We start from the raw sequence: 23807 nt of genomic DNA, 5'->3' as shown, positions 1-23807 counted from the left end.
AGGGCCAGTACATACAATGATTATGAAGGCACATATTCTTACAGCAAACAACTATTTCAAAATAAACCATTTTTAAAAAACGATGTCTCTCTCTCTGGCACGACATGGAATTAGGAAACATGCGCTTGGCTTGTATGAAAAACGTCGCAATCGAACTTGAAATTATTTTGAGGAAATTGTGCCAATGCCACAATAGCAATGTAACACTTCGGTAGTCGAGTTCTCGTTGAACCAACGTTTAGATAAACGTCCAAAGACACGCTACAAAAATGAATCACCGTCTTCTTGAAAATCACAAACTAGCCTACTCACGCGTAAAAATGCATTCGATTCCACTCGCAACGTCTGTTGCCAACTGTACATGCTACTAACTGCGCGACCCAGATCAACTCCGTGAATTTAAACTGCAATATTAAACATTCCGATACAGAACACAATACAGTTCACAGTACATAGTCAATTTCACAGTAAACAGCCCTATATTTGCCATGTTTGAGGATATGTTGGATATTTCCCTTCCTTCATTGTCTCCAACTTTCATAATCATACATCCGCGCAACCTTGTTGCATCAATTACATCGAAGTGTGGCATGTCTTTAAGCAAAAAAAGTGGGAATTAATATGACTACCAATCGAACAAATGACTGTAAAAGTAAGAAAGTGGTCAAACCTCATGCAGGAATTCTTTCGGTCTCAAGCAGCATGCTGCTGTGGCGTAAATTGATCTCCTGAGTGCTGTTTTGCAGAGAGCACAGCTACTTGAACACTTATCACGAGAAGGGCAACTGTATAACAAAAAATTACCTGTTGCGGAGGTTGTCATTCGGAAAGAAAGAGGGGGAACAGTTGAAATTGATTGACCCTCTCTCACTGCTTGGCCCACACTCTACCTTCTTCAACCTACACACGCCTTCTTCTTCTTTTTTATACTGGGGGAGAATATTTAAGCCGAGTTCTTTACTCCTCAAGCTTGCCTGCTGCAATCTTTTTTCTCCTTATTTTTTGCAACAGTATTCAGGCGTAACTTTTCCCGGGTCTCGAATCACGCTGTAGCTGAATGAAAAATATATTTACCTTTTCCAGTGTTAACCCTTAATAGACAGACCTACGTTGCATTATACACCATTTATAAACTGCTCAGCCCATGGTCTAGTTAGTAAGTACCCCACTGGTCCTTGTTAGGAGAATGCGTGTACGTGTAACCGAATGTCCACAATGACAATATATCCAAACATTTGAGGTTGTCACTGAAAAAGGATGGCCCATTCTATTCATTTACTGAAGTCTTATTAAATCCATTGGTATAATAACAAATGCATCATCATAACTGTGCCCATTTAAATTATATCGCACATTTGTCTTACATTTTTCTATGTTTTGTATTGTAGCCCATGTAATGTGCTTTGTTCATGAATTCAAGTTTGGTTTGCAGGTAAGATGAACAAAGCACATGTAATTTATCACAAGACATCTAGTGGCCTTTTTGGATACTACAGATTGTCACAGGTGTCTGTAGTTATCGCTGGCCCCCCTGTGTGGCCTTATCACATGTAAAATAAGAAGAAGACAGAATGACAAAGCTGTGAAACGTTATCCTAAATATAACCTATCAAACTGGTGAATACCATTGGTGTTTAATATGAGGGTTTCAGCATAAACGATCCTTTATATTTTGACACACTTTTATTTGTTTTACTTGCTTCTGCCCTGTCATAATGAAGTGTTTTGTAACACTAAAACTAGTGGCAACTGAACTGCCACCAATGTTAAGGAGACAAAACTAACTTTGCTGGAGTTTTGAAACACGTGGGTTGTAAAAAGGGGTTATGAGACCGATTGAAGGTGTACTGAAACATTCATCCGAAAGTGTTCTGAAACACCACTTAATCAATAGTTGTGGAACACCTTGCAAGAGGCTGGGAGCACTAACACGGAAAATATTGAAAACACTAGTATGGTGTTTCGAGTCCTGTTTAGTGCGGAATTAGATCCCTTCTTGAGTTTCCAAATCCAGTGGAAGGTCCCTGCACTTATCGTGTATTCCCTGCTCTTGTGCTGATGAACTCCTCATTGGTAACTCCAAAAGGAATTATGCTCAAACAAAGGATATTGAGAAAATATCGTTTTGTGAAAATACAAATGAATACGTTTGTCCAGGATAATAATGAATGAGTACAACATTATTATTTGTGGAATTTCTTTCCTTCTTCATGAGTTTGAGCAAATCTGTTGTGTTGTGACAATGTAGGGTTGGTATACAGAAGATAGCCCTATTTGGTAAAAGACCAAGTCCATATTATGGCAAGAACAGTTCAAATAAGCAAAGAGAAACGACAGTCCATCATTACTTTAAGACATGGTCAGTCAAGTGCAAAGTTTTTTGAAGTGCAGTCACAAAAACCACCAAGCGCTGTGATTAAATTGGCTCTCATGAGGGCAGCCGCAGGAAAGGAAGACCCAGAGTTACCTCTGCTGCAGAGGATACGTTCATTAGAATTAACTGCACCCAAAGAAATGCTTCAGAGTTCAAGGAACAGACATATCTCAACATCAATTGTTCAGAGACTGCGTGAATTGGGCCTTCATGGTTGAATTGCTGCAAAGAAACCACTACCAAAGGACACCAATAAGAAGAAGTGACTTGCCTGGGCCAAGAAACACGAGCGATGGACATTAGACCAGTGGAAATCTGTCCTTTGGTCTGATGAGTCCAAATTTTAGAATTTTGGTTCAACCGCCGTGTCTTTGTGAGACGCAGAGTAGGTGAACGGATGATCTCTGCATGTGTATTTCCCCCGTGAAGCATGGAGCTGAAGGTGCTTTGCTCTTGACACTGTCTGTGATTTATTTAGAATTCAAGGCACACTTAACCAGCATTGCTACCACACCATTCTGCAGCAATACACCATCCCATCTGCTTTGTGCTTAGTGGGACTATAATTTGTTTTTCAACAGAACAATGACCCAAAACACACCTCCAGGCTGTGTATGTGCTATTTGACCAAGGATAGTGATGGAGTGCTGCATCAGATGACCTGGCATCCACAATCACCCGACCTCAACCCAATAGAGATGGTTTGGGATGAGTTAGACCGCAGAGTGAAGGAAAAGCAGCCAATAAGTGCTCAGCATATGTTGGAAAAGCATTCCTCATGAAGCTGATTGAGAGAATGCCAAAAGTGTGCAAAGCTGTCATCGAGGCAATGCCTCTCAATGGCCAATACATAGCATTAGTAAACCAGGATTTATATATAGGCTCCTGAGCCTGGGGGATCTGATGGGACAATGATAAGGAGCAAAATATATATATATTTTTATATATATACTGTATTTTGTTTACTTTTGGAATATTATGAGTATGTTTTTCCCCCTTCCGCTATTATGATCAGTTTTCACCCCATATAGTAGGTGGCGGCATGCACTTCTAACGTTTGTTTGCAGACCTCCATAATACAATAGAAGAAACAAGTATGGAACGTGCTGAGTTGAATAGCAAGAAAACGAACTTTGAATTGGCTGATCAGTGCACTAGCTGACAGCAACAATTGTGCAACTTCAATTTACTAAAGATACTTTACCAGATTCTGTGAGCAATGACTTTCTGAACATTAACAAATTCAACGAGCAGGTGAGCATTCGATAACGTGAAATGGTCGTTTTGAGCATGAACTCAGTACAGTTAGCAAAAGTGAACTGTAAACACTGCAGGGGTATAGTCATTCGTCCAATTCTGTTGCAAAACGTTTCTTAAACGGAACGAAACGGGGCGGGACCTACCTGATTTTGTCCAATAGAAGCTCTCGTTTTTCTCTTTGCTTCCGTGTGGTTCTTAAAGGGTGAACGCAATGAATACACCCCTGCAAATATTAGCCGCATGCTTGCTTGTACTTACGAATTGACATAAAGCCTGACTGATTTCGAAACATGCTGCTTTTAATATGATGCAATGTTTCGAAATGTGTGTAGTTAGGCTATACACGTCCCAGGTCACAAGACTAGGTACGGTCACATGATTCATATGAGGTCTGGCCCATCTTACCTAACAACAAAGTAGATCTATGGCAACTATGAATCAATGTACTGAATAGACCAATAAACTCTGTATTCTTAAACTGTTTCTCTGCAGCAATTTACAAGTCTGACTGAGATTGTTTTCAATTTCCTGTTGGAGCCAAAAGAGGTAAACACACTCATGAGGACAGACATATATTATCTTATCCTTAATTGTGTGCTGGATGTGTGAACAGACTGCCACTTGACTGTGTTTCCTTCATTCATTGTGGTGTGTATTTGCAGACGACCAGGCTCTTGCAGCAGCTGAGTGAGTTTGCAGAGGAGAATGGGATGAGTGCAGGCCCTCTGAGAAACCGTATGAAAAGTTTCATGCTGCTTCCCTGTGGTGAGACTGACAGACAGCACTCACAAATAAAGAGATTTAGAAATAACTTGTGTACACAACATGAAATACACCTAAACCAAAATATGGTAAAGAGTCCAGCACATATCTTAGTATATTAGTATATCAATTAGTATATCACTTTTAGAAAGTTTTGCAAATTTTAATGAAATAAAAAAACTAAAATAACTTATTCACATAAGTATTAAGACCCTTTGCTATGAGACTCTAAATTGAGCTCAGGTTCATCCTGTTTCCATTGATCAGCCTTGAGATGTTTACCTGTGGTAAATTCAATTGATTGGACATGATTTGGAAAGGCACACACTTGTCTATATAAGGTCCCATGGTTAACAGTGCATGTCGGAGCAAAAAACCAAGCCATGAGGTCGAAGGAATTGCCCGTAGAGCTCAGAATCAGGATTGTGTCGAGGCACAGATCTGGGGAAGGGTACCAACACATTTCTGCAGCATTGAAGTTCCCCAAGAACACAGTGGCCTCCATCATTCTTAAATGGAAGAAGTTTGGAACCACCAAGACTCTTCCTAGAGCTGCCCGCCCGGCCAAACTGAACAATGGGGGGAGAAGGGCCTTGGTCAGGGAGGGGACCAAGAACCCGATGGTCATCTGACAGAGCTCCTCTGTGGAGATGGGAGAACCTTCCAGAAAGGCAACCATCTCTGCTGCACTCTACCAATCAGGCTTTTATGGTGGAGTGGCAAGACAGAAGCCACTCCTCAGTAAAATGCACATGACAGCCAGCTTGGATTTTTGCCAAAAGGCACCTAAAGCACTCTCAGACCATGAGAAACAAAATTCTCTGGTCTGATGAAACCAAGATTGAACTCTTTGGCCTGAATGCCAAGCGTCACGTCTGGAGGAAACCTGACACCATCCCTACGGTGAAGCATGGTGGGGGCAGCATCATGCTGTGGGGATGTTTTTTAGCAGCAGGGACTGGGAGGCTCGTCAGGATTGAGGGGAAAGAACAGAGAAAAGTACAGAGAGATCCTTGATGAAAACCTGCTCCAGAGAGCTCAGGACCTCAGACTGGGGCTAAGCTTCACCTTCCAACAGGACAACGACCCTAAGCACACAGCCAAGACAACGCAGGAATGGCATCGCGACAATTCTCTGAATGTCCTAGAGTGGCCCAGCCAGAGCCTGGACATGAACCTGATCGAACATCTTTGGAGAGACCTGAAAATAGCTGTGCAGCGATGCTCCCAACCAGCCTGAGAGGGCTTGAGGGGATCTGCAGAGAAGAATGGAAGAAACTCCCCAAATACAGGCGTGCCAAGCTTGTAGCATCGAGGCTGTAATCATGGCCAAAGGTGCTTCAACAAAGTATTGAGTAAAGGGTCTGAATACTAAATGTGATATTTCAACAAAACATTTTTTATACATTTCTAAACATTTCTGAAAACCTGTTTTTACTTTGTCATTATGGGGTATTGTGTGAAGATTGAGGGAAAATGCCATTCAATACATTTTCGAAATAGGCTGTAACATAAGAAAAAGTCAAGGGGTATGAAGACTTCCCGAATGCACTGTAAAATGTGTTCGATTTAATTATGTGGTTACAGCAACCTAAAATGGACAAAGTACATGTGGTAAGTTTATTTTAACTCAAAACCAAGATTGGAAGAAAAACATTCTAGGTGCCCTGAAGAAAAATCTGAAGGCAGACCAAGTCTAAGAGGACCTTCTGGCTTTAGGTATGTTGTAATATATATGTAATAAACCCCATGTACACTATCAAAGCTGCAAATACTCCAGTCTCCACAGTCCATATTGGTACTGAGCTTTACAGTGTCATTAAACAACTTTTAACCATAACTTTTAATTGATAGGATTCAATGATGCCAAGGCAGCCCATTTTTCACAACAGGTATGTTACAACATTTAATATCCTATCCTCCATGTTGGATATTGAATTGAGAAAAAATGTCATTGATTGAATAATTATTTTCAGTGGAGCAGCCACTACCCAGTGTTACCCAGGCTGGCTGTAGGGCAGACTCTTATGGTCAACCAGCTGGTTGACATGGAGTGGAAGTTTGGTGGTAAGACAAGTAACCTTAGGATAGAAGTTCCCTTGCGAATGGTCCACTCTTTTGTGATATTCCCCACCTCATCGTATAATGTAGATGTTTGTTTCACTCATTTATACTTAACAAAAACATGAAATCAATATGCAACAATTTCAAAGATTTTAGTTACAGTTCATATAAGGAAATCAGTCAATTGAAATAAATTAATTAGGCACTAAACTATGGATTTCACAATACAGATATGCACCGGTTGGTCACAGACACCTTAAAAAAATGTAAATCAGGAAACCAGTCAGTATCTGGTGTGACCACCATTTGCCTCATGCAGTGCGACATCTCTTTCGTATAGAGTTGATCAGGCTGTTGATTGGGGCCTTGTCCGTTGAGAGAAATAAGCTTTTTGTGCGTATGAAACATTTCTGGGATCTTTTATTTCAGCTCATGAAACATGGAACCAACACTTTACATGTTGCGTTTTATATTTTTGTTCAGTGTATAATAGATAAATGACCCAATTCCCAGCAGCTCCATGACTACTGTCGTGACGTGACTCATTAATCTGATGACTTATGTATCGAATCAACGATGTTTAATTGTTACGTGATTTAAAGGAGTCATGTAACAATTAACTCATTAGGATTTGGGGCACCGCGGAAGAAGTTGTTTAACGAGTTCTCCCTAATTAAACTCTAAATTATATATTGATAAGTCATTTATTAATCATTACCTCATATCGGTCTCATGATTCTGAATGTTGCATACTCCTTGTATCTGCACAAACCCAAGCTTTACTGATCATTCCGTACCACACAAATTGATTTAATTGTTTATTTACTAACTAACGAAATAATAAAACAGGATACACACACACGGTATAGGTTATTGATTAGAAACTTAATACGATGAAAATAGGTCCCTAGTGGACTAACGATGATATGACCAAAAAGAGGGAGGGGAAAAAGAGAGACACTCTCTCTTGTAACTATGCTCACAGTAATCCTAATACTTTACCCCGAACCGCCGCCCATTTGGGTAAGAAATAATGAATGTATTTACAGTTGAAGTTGGAAGTTTAGATACACCTTTGCCAAATAGTTTAAATCTGATTTTTTCATAATTCCTGACATTTCCTGACAAGTAAAAAATTCCCTGTTTTAGGTCAGTTAGGATCGCCACTTTATTTTAAGAATGTGAAATGTCAGAATAATAGTAGAGAGAATGATTTATTTGAGCTTTTATTTCTTTCATCACATTCCCAGTGCATCAGACATTTACATACACTCAATTAGTATTTGGTAGCATTGCCTTTAAATTGGTTAACTTGGGTCAAACGTTTTGGGAAGCCTTCCACAAGCTTCCCACTATAAGTTGGGTGAATTATGGCCCATTCCTCCTGACAGAGCTGGTGTAACTGAGTCAGGTTTGTAGGCCTCCTTGTGCGCACACGCTTTTCCAGTTTTACCCACACATTTTCTATAGGATTGAGGTCAGGGCTTTGTGATGGCCACTCCAATACCTTGACTTTGTTGTCCTTAGGTCATTTTGCCACAACTTTGGAAGTATGCTTGCGGTCATTGTCCATTTGGAAGTTTTAACATCCTGACTGATGTCTTGAGATGTTGCTTCAATATATCCACATAATTTTCCGTCCTCATGATCCAATCTATTTTGTGAAGTGCACCAGTCCCTCATGCAGCAAAGCACCCCCACAACATGATGCTGCCACCCCCGTGCTTCACGGTGTTCTTCAGCTAGCAAGCCTCCCTCTTTTTCCTCCAAACATGATGATTTATTTATTTATTTAGTTCACCTTTATTTAACCAGGTAGGCAAGTTGAGAACAAGTTCTCATTTACAATTGCGACCTGGCCAAGATAAAGCAAAGCAGTTCGACACATACAACGACACAGAGTTACACATGGAGTAAAACAAACATACAGTCAACAATACAGTATAAACACGTCTATATACGATGTGAGCAAATGAGGTGAGATAAGGGAGGTAAAGGCAAAAAAAGGCCATGGTGGCAAAGTAAAAACAATATAGCAAGTAAAACACTGTAATGGTAGATTTGCAGTGGAAGAATGTGCAAAGTAGAAATAAAAATAATGGGGTGCAAAGGAGCAAAATAAATGAATAAATAAAATAAATACAGTAGGGAAAGAGGTAGTTGTTTGGGCTAAATTAAAGGTGGGCTATATACAGGTGCAGTAATCTGTGAGCTGCTCTGACAGTTGGTGCTTAAAGCTAGTGAGGGAGATAAGTGTGTCCAGTTTCAGAGATTTTTGTAGTTCGTTCCAGTCATTGGCAGCAGAGAACTAGAAGGAGAGGCGGCCAAAGAAAGAATTGGTTTTGGGGGTGACCAGAGATATATACCTGCTGGAGCGCGTGCTACAGGTGGGTGATGCTATGGTGACCAGTGAGCTGAGATAGGGGGGGGACTTTACCTAGCAGGGTCTTGTAGATGACATGGAGCCAGTGGGTTTGGCGATGAGTATGAAGCGAGGGCCAGCCAACGAGAGCGTACAGGTCGCAATGGTGGGTAGTATATGGGGCTTTGGTGACTAAATGGATTGCACTGTGATGGACTGCATCCAATTTGTTGAGTAGGGTATTGGAGGCTATTTTGTAAATGACATCGCCGAAGTCGAGGATTGGTAGGATGGTCAGTTTTACAAAGGTATGTTTGGCAGCAGGAGTGAAGGATGCTTTGTTGCGAAATAGGAAGCCAATTCTAGATTTAACTTTGGATTGGAGATGTTTGATGTGGGTCTGGAAGGAGAGTTTACGGTCTAACCAGACACCTAGGTATTTGTAGTTGTCCACGTATTCTAAGTCAGAGCCGTCCAGAGTAGTGATGTTGGACAGGCGGGCAGGTGCAGGCAGCGATCGGTTGAAGAGCATGCATTTATTTTTACTTGTATTTAAGAGCAATTGGAGGCCACAGAAGGAGAGTAATATGGCATTGAAGCTTGCCTGGAGGGTTGTTAACGCAGTGTCCAAAGAAGGGCCAGACGTATACAGAATGGTGTCGTCTGCGTAGTGGTGGATCAGAGACTCACCAGCAGCAATTGATGTATACAGATAAGAGAGTCGGTTCAAGAATTGAACCCTGTGGCACCCCCATAGAGACTGCCAGAGGTCCGGACAGCAGACCCTCCGATTTGACACACTGAACTCTATCAGAGAAGTAGTTGTTGAACCAGGCGAGGCAATCATTTGAGAAACCAAGGCTGTCGAGTCTGCAGATGAGGATGTGGTAATTGACAGAGTCGAAAGCCTTGGCCAGATCAATGAATACGGCTGCACAGTAATGTTTCTTATCGATGGCGGTTAAGATATCGTTTAGGACCTTGAGCGTGGCTGAGGTGCACCCATGACCAGCTCTGAAACCAGATTGCATAGCAGAGAAGGTATGGTTAGATTCGAAATGGTCGGTAATATGTTTGTTGACTTGGCTTTCGAAGACCTTAGAAAGGCAGGGCAGGATAGATACAGGTCTGTAGCAGTTTGGGTCAAGAGTGTGTCCCCCTTTGAAGAGGGGGATGACTGCAGGTGCTTTTCAATCTTTGGGAATCTCAGACGACACGAAAGAGAAGTTGAAAGAGAGGTTGAACAGGCTAGTAATAGGGGTGGCAACAATTTCGGCAGATCATTTTAGAAAGAAAGGGTCCAGATTGTCTAGCCCGGCTGATTTGTAGGGGTCCAGATTTTGCAGCTCTTTCAGAACATCAGCTGACTGGATTTGGGAGAAGGAGAAATGGGGAAGGCTTGGGCGAGTTGCTGTGGGGGGTGCAGTGCTGTTGACCGGGGTAGGAGTAGCCAGGTGGAAAGCATGGCCAGCCGTAGAAAAATTCTTATTGTAATTATCAATTATAGTGGATTTATCAGTGGTGACAGTGCTTCCTGCAACACTAACTCAAAAATGTTCTGGGACACTGTAAAGTCCATGGAGAATAAGAACACCTCCTTCCAGCTGCCCACTGCAAACCGAAGTCCCTTCATCGGTGATTGGTCAACAGTAGAGATTCATAAATGAAGTATTTGGCTTTCAATGAGAGACAAAACATATTGATGCACATTTTTTCACTTGAGAAGTACTGCACCAAACATCTGAGTTAGATTTAAAATTGTGTGATTAAGATTTCCTCAACAAAAACGCAAAGCTGTCCTCAAGGCTACGTTGAAGAATCTAATATAACATATATTTTGATTTGTTTAACACTTTTTTTTGCTTACAACATGATTCCATATGTGTTATTTCATAGTTTTGATGTCTTCACTATTATTCTACAATGTAGAATTTTTTTTTTAAAACCTTGAATGCGTAGGTGTACAAATTTTGACTGGTACTGTATTTCTTGAGTTATCTTAGATTAATTCAGACTATTTTGAAGCACTGGCTACAGCGTCTCAAGATGGACAAACGGTACTATTGCTGCTTTTACATTTTTTAATTCAAGCTTAGTTCGCCTAGCCTTTTAGCCTCTAGTTTTCATGGTTTGTTTTCCTACATGTGTCAGAATTCCTGCGGCCTGCCAAGTACTGTCTTTCTCCCATGGCTTTAGCCACTTTGATTTGTTGACATAAATATGTCCACACATAATTAAAGTAACACTCTGAAGGAGGAAGGCCCTAATAAATTTGCAGGCTATAGCCTGTTTATAGCCTCGTACTCTTTTATTTGTATCTATTTGTACTTTTTAACTGCATAGTTGGGAAAGGGCTCGTAAGTAAGCACTTCACGGTAAAGTGTACACTTGTTTTATTTGACGCATCTGAAAACTTAAAAAAAAAAATGAATGAGCATAGCGTGACCATATTACTAGTACCAGTGCTGGGGAGTAACAGATTGCAAAAATATTGTAATCAAATTAGATAATTACTTTTAAATTCAGAAAGGATTGTTGCAACAACAACAACAAAAATCGGACACCTTTCTGTTTTCTCAATGACATTTAAATCCGCAGTGAAAAAAGGCGCAGGTTTACAGTTTTCCATCTGAGCGAGTCTGACCACAAGTCAGAGACCACTATGACACACCAATGCGTTTGATGGATTGCGGGAAAAGAGCAGGAACAGGATTTTAATAGGCTACAGTCCAAGCTATGTCTTCCAATGGTGTGACTGCTGTCGACATCATCCAAAGATTTTCCAACTTTGGCCATTTTGAGCCTGTAATCGAACCCAAATGCTGATGCTCCAGATACTCAATTAGTCTAAAGAAGATCAATAAGCCTTTTAAAATGATAACCTTGGATTAGCTAACACAACGTGCCATTGGAAAACAGGAGTGATGGATGCTAAAAATGGGCCTCTGTAGTCCTACATTTTGTAGATGTTTCCAGCTACAATAGTCATTTACAACATTAACGATGTCTACACTCTATTTCTGATCAATTTGATGTTATTTTAATGGACAAAAAAAGTGCTTTTCTTTCAAAAACAAGGACCTTTCTAAGTGACCCCAAACTTTTGAACGGTAGTGTATGTCATTCAATTGGTAATATTAATTTGTCCTCTTCTAATGCCTCTTAGAGGGAAAGTAATCAGATTACGTTACTGAGTTTGGGTAATCCAAAAGTGGTTACCAATTTCAATTTTGGACATGTGACTAGTAACCCTGACTAGCACAATATACAGAATCATCTGTCCATGTTCATAATTTCGAGGAAATTGGCACATTGCAGTGTTCTACACTATTTGAAAATATCTCTACGTCTCTTCCAGCTTACGTTGGTCATCAGAAAGGGGAACTGAACTGAAAATGTCTACATGGGTGAAGCTCTTACTCTGGCTGTGCTATCTCCTAGTCAACATGTCATTGGTTCACTTTGCCTATTGTTCTTGGTGTCATTGACAGATTTGGTCTGTTTTTTGTTGTTCTTTCTTCAGAGTTGACCCTCCCCCGGTTTTACAACTACCTCCGTGAAATGGAGAGGGCCAAAGCCAGTATGGACTGCTTCAGCTGAGCTTTAGCACCAGTAACATGAGAATGTACTGAATGTGTCCTTGAGGGACAGGAGGAAACATGAATGGAGTTGCCAGCGACAGTGGTTGACATTGGGTCTGCCCGAAATGGCATACTGTTCCCATTACAGGACAATACTTTTGAACGGGGGCAAAGTAGTGCACTATATAGTGAATAGAGTGCAATTTGGGACGTACAATGGGTTCAAAATAGAACATACAGAATCTGAAGGAAACGTCCAGATTCTCACATACAATTAAACGATTTCAATGTTTTGTCTTTTGAAATGTGCACAGTTGTTTTTCGCAGTAGAGATTTTGTGTGCGTGAGAAAGTCTTCCGCGGGTGTATTTTGAATTGTAACCCAATGACTTTAATTCCATTGGCTGTCACTACAAGTGATGTGAGTCATACACATAACAGTTTTTTTGTTGTTGCAATCTTTAATAATTTGTATCACAGATTTGCTTCAGTTCATTTTGTCTATCTAAGTATTCAGATGTCATATTGGTATGCTGTAGGTATTCACATAATGATGAATGAATGCTAGAAATTCTGAACAATATCCTCAGACAATTACACAGCAAGATTATTACGCTGACATAGAAGATACTATTGAATTGGCTCTAATAACAGGTTTCAGTAGCTATTCCACTGACAGCATAATGAGAGAGAGGGGCATGTGCATACTAGTTGTCACACCATCCTACTTCTGTACCTTAATTATCCAACTAGTCGCATCAAATGTACACCCAAATATTTTCTACTGTCATTTGAGCCCGCAGCAATGACCTGCCATGTGTGGGCATTCTACATTCATTAAATGTTTTGAAAGTGTTTCGCAAAAATAAGAGCTTGAAGCAGAAAGCAACCTAACACTGCCTGCATTGCTTGATGGTTACATTGTCATAATAACCAATAGGATGTTGGTCAGAATACGTGGTATGTTTTTGGAGAAATACAAGCTTGGTGAAAATGCCATGTCTTTGTTTCCGTAAATGTATATAATCAAGCACTTGCCTTTTAAGAGTGTATATTAGGTAGCCTATAGTTTTTAAATGATCAGGCATGGCTCTGCACGTTTAATGATGTCACCAATTCATTTGATTACTCATTCATTCATGTTGGGTTTGATATCTTTACTTCTGCCTGGTCTTAGTCTTACTCACGTCTTACTTTCTGTAGTTATTGGCCTTCTCCCAAAAATCTGGGTTATAGTCTCCCTCTTCAGTCTTCACCCCTCTGGAAACGGCAGTTATAGGAGAAATGTTCTAAAAATCGAAAAAATGTTTGTGGTGGATTTTTCTTTTGTCAAACTTTATTGCGACAAAAGATAGAAGCAGTGTTTTTCGAATGATTTATGATTGCCGGAATCGTTTTGAAAGTACGTGGAGCACGTACTATAAAGCTCTACTCTACAGTTAATTCTAAATGCATACTGCTTGCTAAATCTATTTTTCAACTATAAGAATGGTTTTTTTTGCAGGACATCTTGAGTTTCAAAGTTGCCTGAATTGCTTCCTCTTGCTTTTCTAGTTGACTTGATGCAAGTTTCACCATTCAATTATTTCAGATCTACGGGAGTGCAAATCACGTTAGCCACTGTTTTTTATCGACACGACCGTTCAGTCGAAACGCACAATAGCAGGCATTTGTTGCACCTATTTTCTATGCGAACTTTCTAAATAGCGACCCTAAAAAAATACAAAAATAATCACTGGACAAGTTAATGAAAACGTCTATTTTCCCTTCTCTCATTCTCACTTGTATAATTATGTTCCTTTATTCCCCTTCATACACCATGCCTGGTCCCCTTTGATATTCCTTGTTTTAGAACTAAAACACAAATTAGGCTTTTAAACAATTCTTAAGTCCAGTGTTATACACAGTTTTACATATGAATTCAATAGAGAACTTGGATATGATTACAGTGAACGACTATACCTATAAAACAAAATATGAGATATATTGATACGTGGTGCAGTTTTGAAAAGGGGAGGAAGGGGGGATAGTTTTTCACCTATTCATATTCACAGAAATCCCCCTGTGTCTCATAAACCCAGCTGTGTGCTCCCATTTCCAGTGTATTCTATTGAGGAAATTCCCCGTGTCAAGTAATATCCATAATAACTCATACGAAAGCAAACACTTTCTTACTTGTATGATTGAGACTGCCAGGCTGATTTAAAGAGGGGATTCCTCTCGAGGGTTTCTGAAGAAGGAATATATATACAATTTCTCAATAAAGAAATGAGTCGGTGAAATAAATGTCTTTCCCAGTTAGATCAGACAGATTACGGTGTCTCGCCCAATGACGCCAAAGCCCACCTGCCAACCAGCCACCTGCAGGGTGTGTGTGTGTGTGTGTGTGTGTGTGTGTGTGTGTGTGTGTGTGTGTGTGTGTGTGTGTGTGTGTGTGTGTGTGTGTGTGTGTGTGTGTGTGTGTGTGTGTGTGTGTGTGAGAGAGAGAGACGGAGAATACCGTTGGTGAGCACAGCACAGAAGAGGAAGTAGAAGCTTGTTCAGGTTAGTTATTTCACAGAACCTACTGCGATTACTCATACCTTTCATACTTCGTTGAATGTGGTATTTGAGAAGTTTCACAGCTGGTTGTATCCCCTGGGTATATCCCCCTGAGAGACACCGTATCGATGCAAGACATCAAATACCACAGTGATGTATGTATGTGGCTCATTTGTTGAACATTTCCACGTGGTTCAACATCACTCTTGACCTCATCTTGCCCCTAGGATATGTCTGAGGGTGTGTTATCTAGTTAAGAATTTCCAGAATGTTTAAAAAGCAACTTCCCCCGACTTACTGTGTTGTTACCTGAGGGAGTGTGTCAAATCATATAAAATTCCCCTAAGGGTGTGCAGTTTATGCTTTTTATGCAAATACATGTTTTTGCTCTATGAGAGAGAGAGTCGACTCTGTGGAAATCTAGGCTTTACGTAGTGCCAAGGTCTGGGATTTCTGAGACTAGCTCCCGGAAGTTTCCACAGTCTCACATGACAAGAAAGGGAAAGCAGCCATGCATCCATCAAACTTTAGTCTGGGAGCTCATTTTTAGGCCAGGTGCTGATGTGCTAAACCACCGTCCTTCTGGAGGAATAGAGGGAAACACTAGTCTTCCCAGAGTCCTTTGAGAGAAATGTGGCTATTTTCTTCCATTACCAGTGTCACTATACTCATACCAGATTTACACTATAGGGCCAACCTGAATCGTACTACAATGTAACGGGTTGCAGCGCATTTGACAGTAACTTATAAGCAACTAGTGGTAAGGTACTGTATTTCATATTGCAGTACATCTACTGTAATCTAAATACAGTATCAAAGCAAGTACTGTGTAATGACACAGTACAATACCATGGAATTTCCTACATTATACTGTACAAAAGTAAGTGCTACTGTAATCGATATGAGCAAATAATTGAGTGAGTGAATGGAATTAATTGAGGAGGGATGGGGTTTGTATTTCACAGTATTTTACTGTAATTACATGGGATTGGTGCAAGCATGTTGGCTGCTAGGTGGGTCATTCCACCACTACGATGCCTTTTGAGAAGTGTACTTTGGTCAAAAAACAACATTTGATGTCACCTAATTTTATCATTCTGTCATAAAGAGCACATTTTCAACTTGATTTTCTTTTTAAAGCATTTCGAGGTTAAATAAAAATGACTATAGTAAGTCTAAATTAAGTGCCAAATAAAGTAACAGGGTTGACAATTTCATCTTAAATCAGCCATGAATTTCTGTGTGACAGGGGGAATGGAAGCTTTTTGTGTGCAACAGGGAGTGGTAATTAAATGCAAGTTTCACCCAAAAAATGTTATTGTCTGTCACGACTTCGGTCGAAGTTGGTCCCTCTCCTTCTTCGGACGGTGTTCGGCTGTTGACGTCACCGGCTTTCTAGACACTACCGATCTATGTTTCATTTTTGTTTTGTTTTGTCTTGGTTCATACACACCTGGTTTCTATTCCATTAATTATGTTCCTTATTTTAACCCTCTGATTTACCTCTCTGTTTTGTGCGTTATTGTTTGTCATGTGGGTTCTCGTTGTTCGTGCTTGGGATTATTTGTATTTGTTCCTTGTTGGAATCTTACTTATTTTGGATGATTACTCAGAACTGTGTCCTGTGCCTGACTCTGCATTTTTTCATTTTACCAACGTCCTCACAGAATAATGCACCAACAAATGGAGTCAGCAGGTACAGCCAGCCCTCCTCTCCCAATGGAGGAGTGTGTTCAGCAGCACGCAACCATGTTACAGAGTCTCGGTACAGCCATGGATCGCGTGCTGCAAACCATGTACCGATGGGAGAGTGGGGGTTTTCCGGTTCACCCATCAGCACCTTCCCAGCTCTCACATCAACCGATCCAGAGATCCATACTTCCTTCATCAGAATCCAGTGGGATTCGACTCTCGCTCCCGGGAGCATATGATGGACCAGGGGTTCCTACTCCAGCTGGAGCTCTTCCTGGCAGCTGTTCAGCCAGCTCCCTCAGGATGCGAGAGAGTGAGCGCCCTCATCTCTTGTCTGACTGGAAAAGCACTGGTCTGGGCCAACGCCATCTGGGGAGAAGAAGGACCGATGTTGGACAACTATGTTTCGATCATCCACCTGAGGGGAGAGCGGCGGGGGAACGTTTGTTCCATTTTAAACAAGGGATGAAGAGCGCTCATGAGTTCGCTCTGGATTTTAGAACTGTGGCCGCTGGCGCAGGATTGAACGAGCGGGCCCTGATCGACCGCTACAGGTGTAGTTTACGTGAGGACGTTCGTAGGGAGTTAGCCTGCAGGGACACCACCCTTAATCTGGACCAGCTGGTGGACCTATCCATCCGTCTGGACAACCTGTTGGCCTCCCGCGGACGTCCAAATCGGGGCCCTATGGAGATGGGAGGTGTTGCTATGAGGGGGACTGGACGGAGGACCGTTCCCTGCACCAACTGTGGCCGCAGAGGACACACTGCTGGTCAGTGCTGGGGAGGTTTCCCAAGTAATCGAGGTGGCAGGCGGAGCATTGGTGGATCATCTCAGGTGAGTAGGCACACGCCTCACCCAGAGCTCCCTGTCGCACACATGTGGTTGTATGTAGCCTTTCCTGAGTTTTCCCAGCATAGGGCGCTAGAAGATTCAGGCACAGCTGGGAACTTTATTGATCGTACCTTTGCACTTAGTTTAGGGATTCCTATTGTTCCTGTTGATGTCCCCTTCCCTGTACATGTTGGAGCATGACCTATACATCAAGGCTGAGAATTGTCTCTTCTTCCAACAGTCCATCTCCTTCCTAGGGTACCGCTTTTCAGCGTCAGGGGTGGAGATGGAGAATGACCGCATTTCAGCCGTGCGTAATTGGCAGATTCCAACTACGGTAAAGGAGATGCAGTGGTTCTTAGGGTTTGCCAACTACTACCGGAGGTTTATCCAGGGTTTCGGTCAGGTAGCGGCTCCCATTACCTCCTTGCTGAAGGGGGGACCGGTGCGACTGCAGTGGTCAGCTGGGGCGGACAGGGCTTTTTGTCAACTGAAGGCTCTGTTTACCTCGGCTCCTGTGCTGGCTACTCCTGATCCCTCGTTAGCATTCATAGTTGAGGTGGATGCGTCCGAGGCTGGGATAGGAGCTGTGCTGTCTCAACGCTCGGGTACGCCACTAAAGCTCCGCCCCTGCGCTTTGTTTTCGAAGAGGCCCAGCCCGGCGGAGCGAACTATGATGTGGGGGACCGGGAGCTGTTGGCTGTTGTCAGGGCACTGAAAGCGTGGAGACATTGGACATCCTATAGACCAGGTTCCCAGAATGTGGTGGCACCGGTGGTATGGGAGGTGGATGCGGACATCGAGCGGGCGTCACGTCCAGAGCCCACTCCCCCACAGTGTCCAGTTGGGCGTCTGCACGTTCCGTTTGATGTCCGCAATCGTTTGATCTGTTGGTCCCACACATCACCCTATTCGGGCCATCCTGGCATCGGTCAGACAGTGCGCTGTCTTGCTGGGAAGTACTGGTGGCCTACTTTAGTTAAGGACGTGAGGGTTTATGTTTCCTCCTGTTCGGTGTGCGCACAGTACAAGGCACCTAGACACCTGCCCAGAGGGAAATTACAGCCTCTTCCCGTTCCACAACAACCGTGGTCACGCCGATCAGGGGATTTCGTGATGGATCTTCCCACGTCACAGGGTAATACCACGATCCTAGTCGTTGTGGATCGGTTTTCTAAGTCCTGCCTTCTCCTTCCTTTGCCCGGTCTCCCTACGGCTCTACAGACTGAGGTGGCCCTGTTCACCCACATATTCTGGCACTACGGGGTGCCTGAGGATATAGTTTCTGATCGGGGTCCCCAATTCACGTCTAAAGTCTGGAGGGCGTTTATGGAACGCCTGGGGGTCTCGGTTAGCCTCACCTCAGGTTTTCACCCCGAGGGTAACGGGCAGGTGGAGAGAGTAAACCAGGATGTGGGTAGTTTCTGCGGTTTCTGCGGTCCTATTGCCAGGATTGGCCAGGGGAGTGGAGTCGGCATTTATCGATCGGGTCTGTCTCTCGACCCGAAACCTGCCCCTCCTCCTGCCCTGCCGGAAGCTGGGTCCGCTTTAAAGTCCTGAGGAGAGTTGGTCCCTCTCCTTCTTCGGGCGGTGTTCGGCGGTCGACGGCACCGGCTTTCTAGACACCACCGATCTATGTTTTATTTGTCTTGATCATACACACCTGGTTTCTATTCCATTAATTATGTTCCTTATTTAACCCTCTGATTTACCTCTCTGTTTTGTGCTTTATTGTTTGTCATGTGGGTTCGCGTTGTTCGTGCTTGGGATTATTTGTATTTGTTCCTTGTTGGAATCTTACTTATTTTGGATGATTACTCAGAACTGTGTCCTGCGCCTGACTCTGCATTTTTTTCATTTTACCAACGTCCTCACAATGTCAACATGTCGAGCCTGACTCTGGGTAACAGGGTTGAAGTGTTATGCTCTATCCGCTCAGTTGTCTACTACAAAACACCAGAAAATTGCCAAAAGGAGTAGAACCAGTTCACCTGCTTTCACACTTTGAGTTTACGTTTTAGATGTTAAATATTTATTTTGAAAAAGATATTTATCAATAAATAGTTTCACTTGTAATAGAGTTCAGTTCACATAACAGGGTTGATTTAAAATGAGGGACAAACATAAATAAATGTTTACCTTAAAACTAATCACATGAAATAAATAATAATCTTGTCTTTGTCTAAGCAACCAAATAACTAGGGATTTACAATGATGGGGAAATGTTGGGGTGAACCTTTTACTGCAGTGGGCTAAATCAGGGTCACACAGTGTTTCTCGGTCTTAAACCAATCTACTTTGAAACAAAAGTATACACCTCATGGTTATGGGCTTGAAATGTATTACATTTCGAGTTTGCATCCCAATATTACACTTTATATCCAGTACCAGTCAAAAGTTTGGTACTTATTCAAGGGTTTTTCTTTATTTTGACCATTTTCTACATTGTATAATAATAGTGAAGACATAAACTATGAAATAACACATATGGAATCATGTAGTTACCCAAAAAAGTGTTAAACAAATAAAAATATATTAGATATGAGATTCTTCAAAGTAGCCACCCTTTGTCTTGGCATTCTCTCAACCACCTTCATGAGGAATGCTTTTCCAACAGTCTTGAAGGAGTTCACACATATGCTGAGCAGTTGTTGGCTGCTTTTCCTTCACTCTGCAGTCCAACTCATCCCAAACGATCTCAATTGGGTTGATGTCGGGTGATTGTGGAGGCCAGGTCATCTGATGCAGCACTCCATCACTCTCCTTCTTGGTCAAATGGCCCCTTACACAGCCTGGAGGTGTGTTTTGGGTCATTGTCCTGTTGAAAAACAAATGATAGTCCCACTAAGCGCAAACCAGATGGGATGGCGTATTGCTGCAGAATGCTATGGTAGCCATGCTGGTTAAATAGTGCCTTGAATTCTAAATAAATCACTGAGAGTGTCACCAGCAAACCACCACCAAACATCAGACCTTCTCCATGCTTCATGGTGGGAACTACACATGCGGAGATCATCCGTTCACCTATACTGCGTCTCACAAAGACACAGCGGTTGGAACAAAATAATATTGGACTCATCAGCCATAGGGCAGATTTCCACAGTCGAATGTCCATTGCCTGTGTTTCTTGGCCCAAGCAAGTCTCTTTTTCTTATTGGTGTCCTTTACTAGTGGTTTCTTTCAGTAATTCGACCATGAAGGCCTGATTCACACAGACTTCTCTGAACAGCCAATGTTGAGATGTGTCTGTTACTTGAACTCTGTGAAGAATTTATTTGGGCTGCAATCTGAGGTGCAGTTAATTCCAATGAACTTATCACCTGCAGCAGAGGTAACTCGGTCTTCCTTTCCTGTTTCTTCATAGTGCTTGATGGTTTTTGCGACTGCACTTGAAGAAACTTTGCACTTTACTGACCTTCACGTCTTAAAGTAATGGACTGTCATTTCTCTTTGCCTATTTGAGCTGTTCTTGCCATAATATGGACTTGGTCTTTTACCAAATTGGGCTATCTTCTGTATACCACCCCTACCTTGTCACAACGCAGCTGATTGGCTCAAAAGCATTAAGAAGGAAAGAAATTCCACAAATTAATTTTTAACATGGCATGCCTGTTAATTGAAATGCATTCCAGGTGACTTCCTCATGAAGCTGGTTGAAAGAATGCCAAGAGTGTGCAAAGCTGTCATCAAGGCAAAGGGTTGCTACTCTTCGCTGTTGACGTACTCCCTCTACAGAACAGCTCAAACTGGCACTAACCAGAATAGAAAGAGTGGGAGGCCCCGGTGCACAACTGAGCAAGAGGACAAGTACATTAGAGTGTCTAGTTTGAGAAACAGATGCCTCACAAGTCCTCAACTGGCAGCGTCATTAAATAGTACCCACCAACAGTGAGGAGGCGATGCTGGCATTCTAGGCAGAGTTCCTCTGTCCAGTGTCTGTGTTCTTTTGCCCATCTTAATCATTTATTTTTATTGGCCAGTCTGAGATATGACTTTATAACTTTTTTAACAAGGCACACCTGTTAATTGAAACACATTCCAGGTGACCTTCTCATGAAGCTGGTTGAGAGAATGCCAAGCGTGTGCAAAGCTGTCATCAAGTCAAAGGGTGGCTACTTTGAAGAATCTCAAATATAAAACATATTTTGATTTGTTTAACACCTTTTTGGTTACTATTTGTTTCCATGTGTATTATTTAATAGTTTTGATGTCTTCACTATTATTATACAATGTAGAAAATAGTAACAAAATAAAGAAACCCTTGAATGAGTAGGTGTGTCCAAGCTTTTGACTGGTACTGTACATCACAGAAGACTGAAATCTAACAAAACCCTTTGACATAGAATTTCTACAAGTAAAAAAACAAAAACAATGTTCATTAATTATGATATTCTGAAGAATATGAATCATGTTAAGACTGCAGGAAAGGGGATATGTGGGTTCAAATCTTCCTATAAGTCACAGATGGCGCACGGTGGGACATGTCAATATGCTGAATTTATTCATAGAAAAGACTTACAGCAGAAGTAGAACTAACATTAATGGTGTTAATGTTCTACAGAAGTACTGAATAGTTTAGATGCAAACCAAAAGGAGTTTGAGGAACTTCTCCAGGAAATATATGCTTTAATTCATATAAAACTTGAGGAAGAGTGTTGTGATATTATTTTTCTTAAAAATCAGGTTAAAAATATAAATGCAACATTTTTATAGAGTTACATTTAATAGAAGGAAATCAGTCCATTAAAATAAATGCATTAGACCTTAATCTATAGATGTCACATGACTGGGCAGAGGTGCAGCCATGGGTGGGGCTGGGAGGGCATAGGCCCTCCCACTGGGGAGCCAGGCCCAACCACTCAGAATGAGTTTTTCTCCACAAAGGGGCTTTATGAAGGACATAAATACTCCTCAGCACCCCCTTTCCCCATCCTCAGATGTTTTCCCAGGTGAAGAAGCTGGATGTGGATGTCCTGGGCTGGCGTGGTTACACATGGTCTGCGGTTGTGAGGCCAGCTGGATGTACACTGCTCAAAAAAATAAAGGGAACACTAAAATAACACATCCTAGATCTGAATGAATGAAATATTCTTATTAAATAATTTTTTCTTTACATAGTTTAATGTGCTGACAACAAAATCACACAAACATCATCAATGGAAATCAAATGTATCAACCCATGGAGGTCTGGATTTGGAGTCACACTCAAAATTAAAGTGGAAAACCACACTACAGGCTGATCCAACTTTGATGTAATGTCCTTAAAACAAGTCCAAATGAGGCTCGGTAGTGTGTGTGGCCTCCACGTGCCTGTATGACCTCCCTATAACGCCTGGGCATGCTCCTGATGAGGTGGCGGATGGTCTCCTGAGGGATCTCCTCCCAGAACTGGACTAAAGCATCCGCCAACTCCTGGACAGTCTGTGGTGCAACGTGGCGTTGTGGTGGTGCATGGAGTGTGGTGCATGGAGCGAGACATGATGTCCCAGATGTGCTCAATTGGATTCAGGTCTGGGGAACGGGCGGGCCAGTCCATAGAATCAATGCCTTCCTTTTGCAAGAACTGCTGACACACTCCAGCCACATGAGGTCTAGCATTGTCTTGCATTAGGAGGAACCCAAGGCCAACCGCACCAGCATATGGTCTCACAAGGGGTCTGAGGATCTCATCTCGGTACCTAATGGGAGTCAGACTACCTCTGGCGAGCACATGGAGGGCTGTGCGGCCCCCCCAAAGAAATGCTACCCCACACCATGACTGACCCACCGCCAAACCGGTCATGCTGGAGGATGTTGCAGGCAGCAGAATGTTCTCCACGGCGTCACCAGACTCTGTCACGTCTGTCACATGTGCTCAGTGTGAACCTGCTTTCATCTGTGAAGAGCACAGGGCGCCAGTGGCGAATTTGCCAATCTTGGTGTTCTCTGGCAATTGCCAAACATCCTGCACGGTGTTGGGCTGTAAGCACAACCTCCACCTGTGGACGCCGGGCCCTCATACCACCCTCATGGAGTCTGTTTCTGACCGTTTGAGCAGACACATGCACATTTGTGGCCTGCTGGAGGTCATTTTGCAGGGCTCTGGCAGTGCTCCTCCTGCTCCTTCTTGCACAAAGGCGGAGGTAGCGGTCCTGCTGTTGGGCTGTTGCCCTCCTACGGCCTCCTCCACGTCTCGTGATGTACTGGCCTGTCTCCTGGTAGCGCCTCCATGCTCTGGACACTACGCTGACAGACACAGCAAACCTTTTTGCTACAGCTCGCATTGATGTGCCATCCTGGATGAGCTGCACTACCTGAGCCACTTGTGTGGGTTGTAGACTCCGTCTCATGCTACCACT

At 42.4% G+C, this 23807-nt stretch overlaps 1 protein-coding gene and 1 long non-coding RNA gene across 7 annotated transcripts in view; one reads left to right on the top strand and one right to left on the bottom strand.

Moving 5' to 3' along the window:
* LOC118361107 (DNA (cytosine-5)-methyltransferase 3B-like) overlaps positions 1–3918 on the bottom strand; it is a 63794-nt gene extending 59876 nt beyond the window's left edge. Inside the window, exon 1 of one of the 5 annotated variants that reach the window (XM_052482981.1) lies at positions 3778–3918. In XM_052482981.1, coding sequence (XP_052338941.1) covers positions 3778–3876 — 99 coding nt within the window. In that variant the 5' untranslated portion in view covers positions 3877–3918. Of the gene's footprint in view, positions 1–670; positions 1033–1074; positions 1095–3777 lie in introns of those variants that run through there. The other 4 variants (XM_052482983.1, XM_052482979.1, XM_052482982.1 and 1 more) reach the window with 4 other exon arrangements.
* LOC127912798 (uncharacterized) lies at positions 3481–12778 on the top strand. 2 transcript variants are annotated; one of them, XR_008083459.1, is made up of 6 exons: positions 3481–3628; positions 4127–4180; positions 4297–4399; positions 5984–6115; positions 6251–6288; positions 12346–12778. It is a non-coding gene; the product is annotated as an uncharacterized LOC127912798 (long non-coding RNA). The 2 variants fall into 2 exon arrangements; XR_008083458.1 differs by having other exon boundaries at positions 5984–6288.
* Positions 12779–23807: the final 11029 nt, after the last annotated feature.

This window comes from Oncorhynchus keta, chromosome 28 (genome assembly GCF_023373465.1).
Source record: "Oncorhynchus keta strain PuntledgeMale-10-30-2019 chromosome 28, Oket_V2, whole genome shotgun sequence".
Classification (NCBI taxonomy): domain Eukaryota; kingdom Metazoa; phylum Chordata; class Actinopteri; order Salmoniformes; family Salmonidae; genus Oncorhynchus; species Oncorhynchus keta.
The sequence above is the reverse complement of the archived record's forward strand: the minus strand, read 5'-3'. Positions and strand labels throughout refer to the sequence as shown.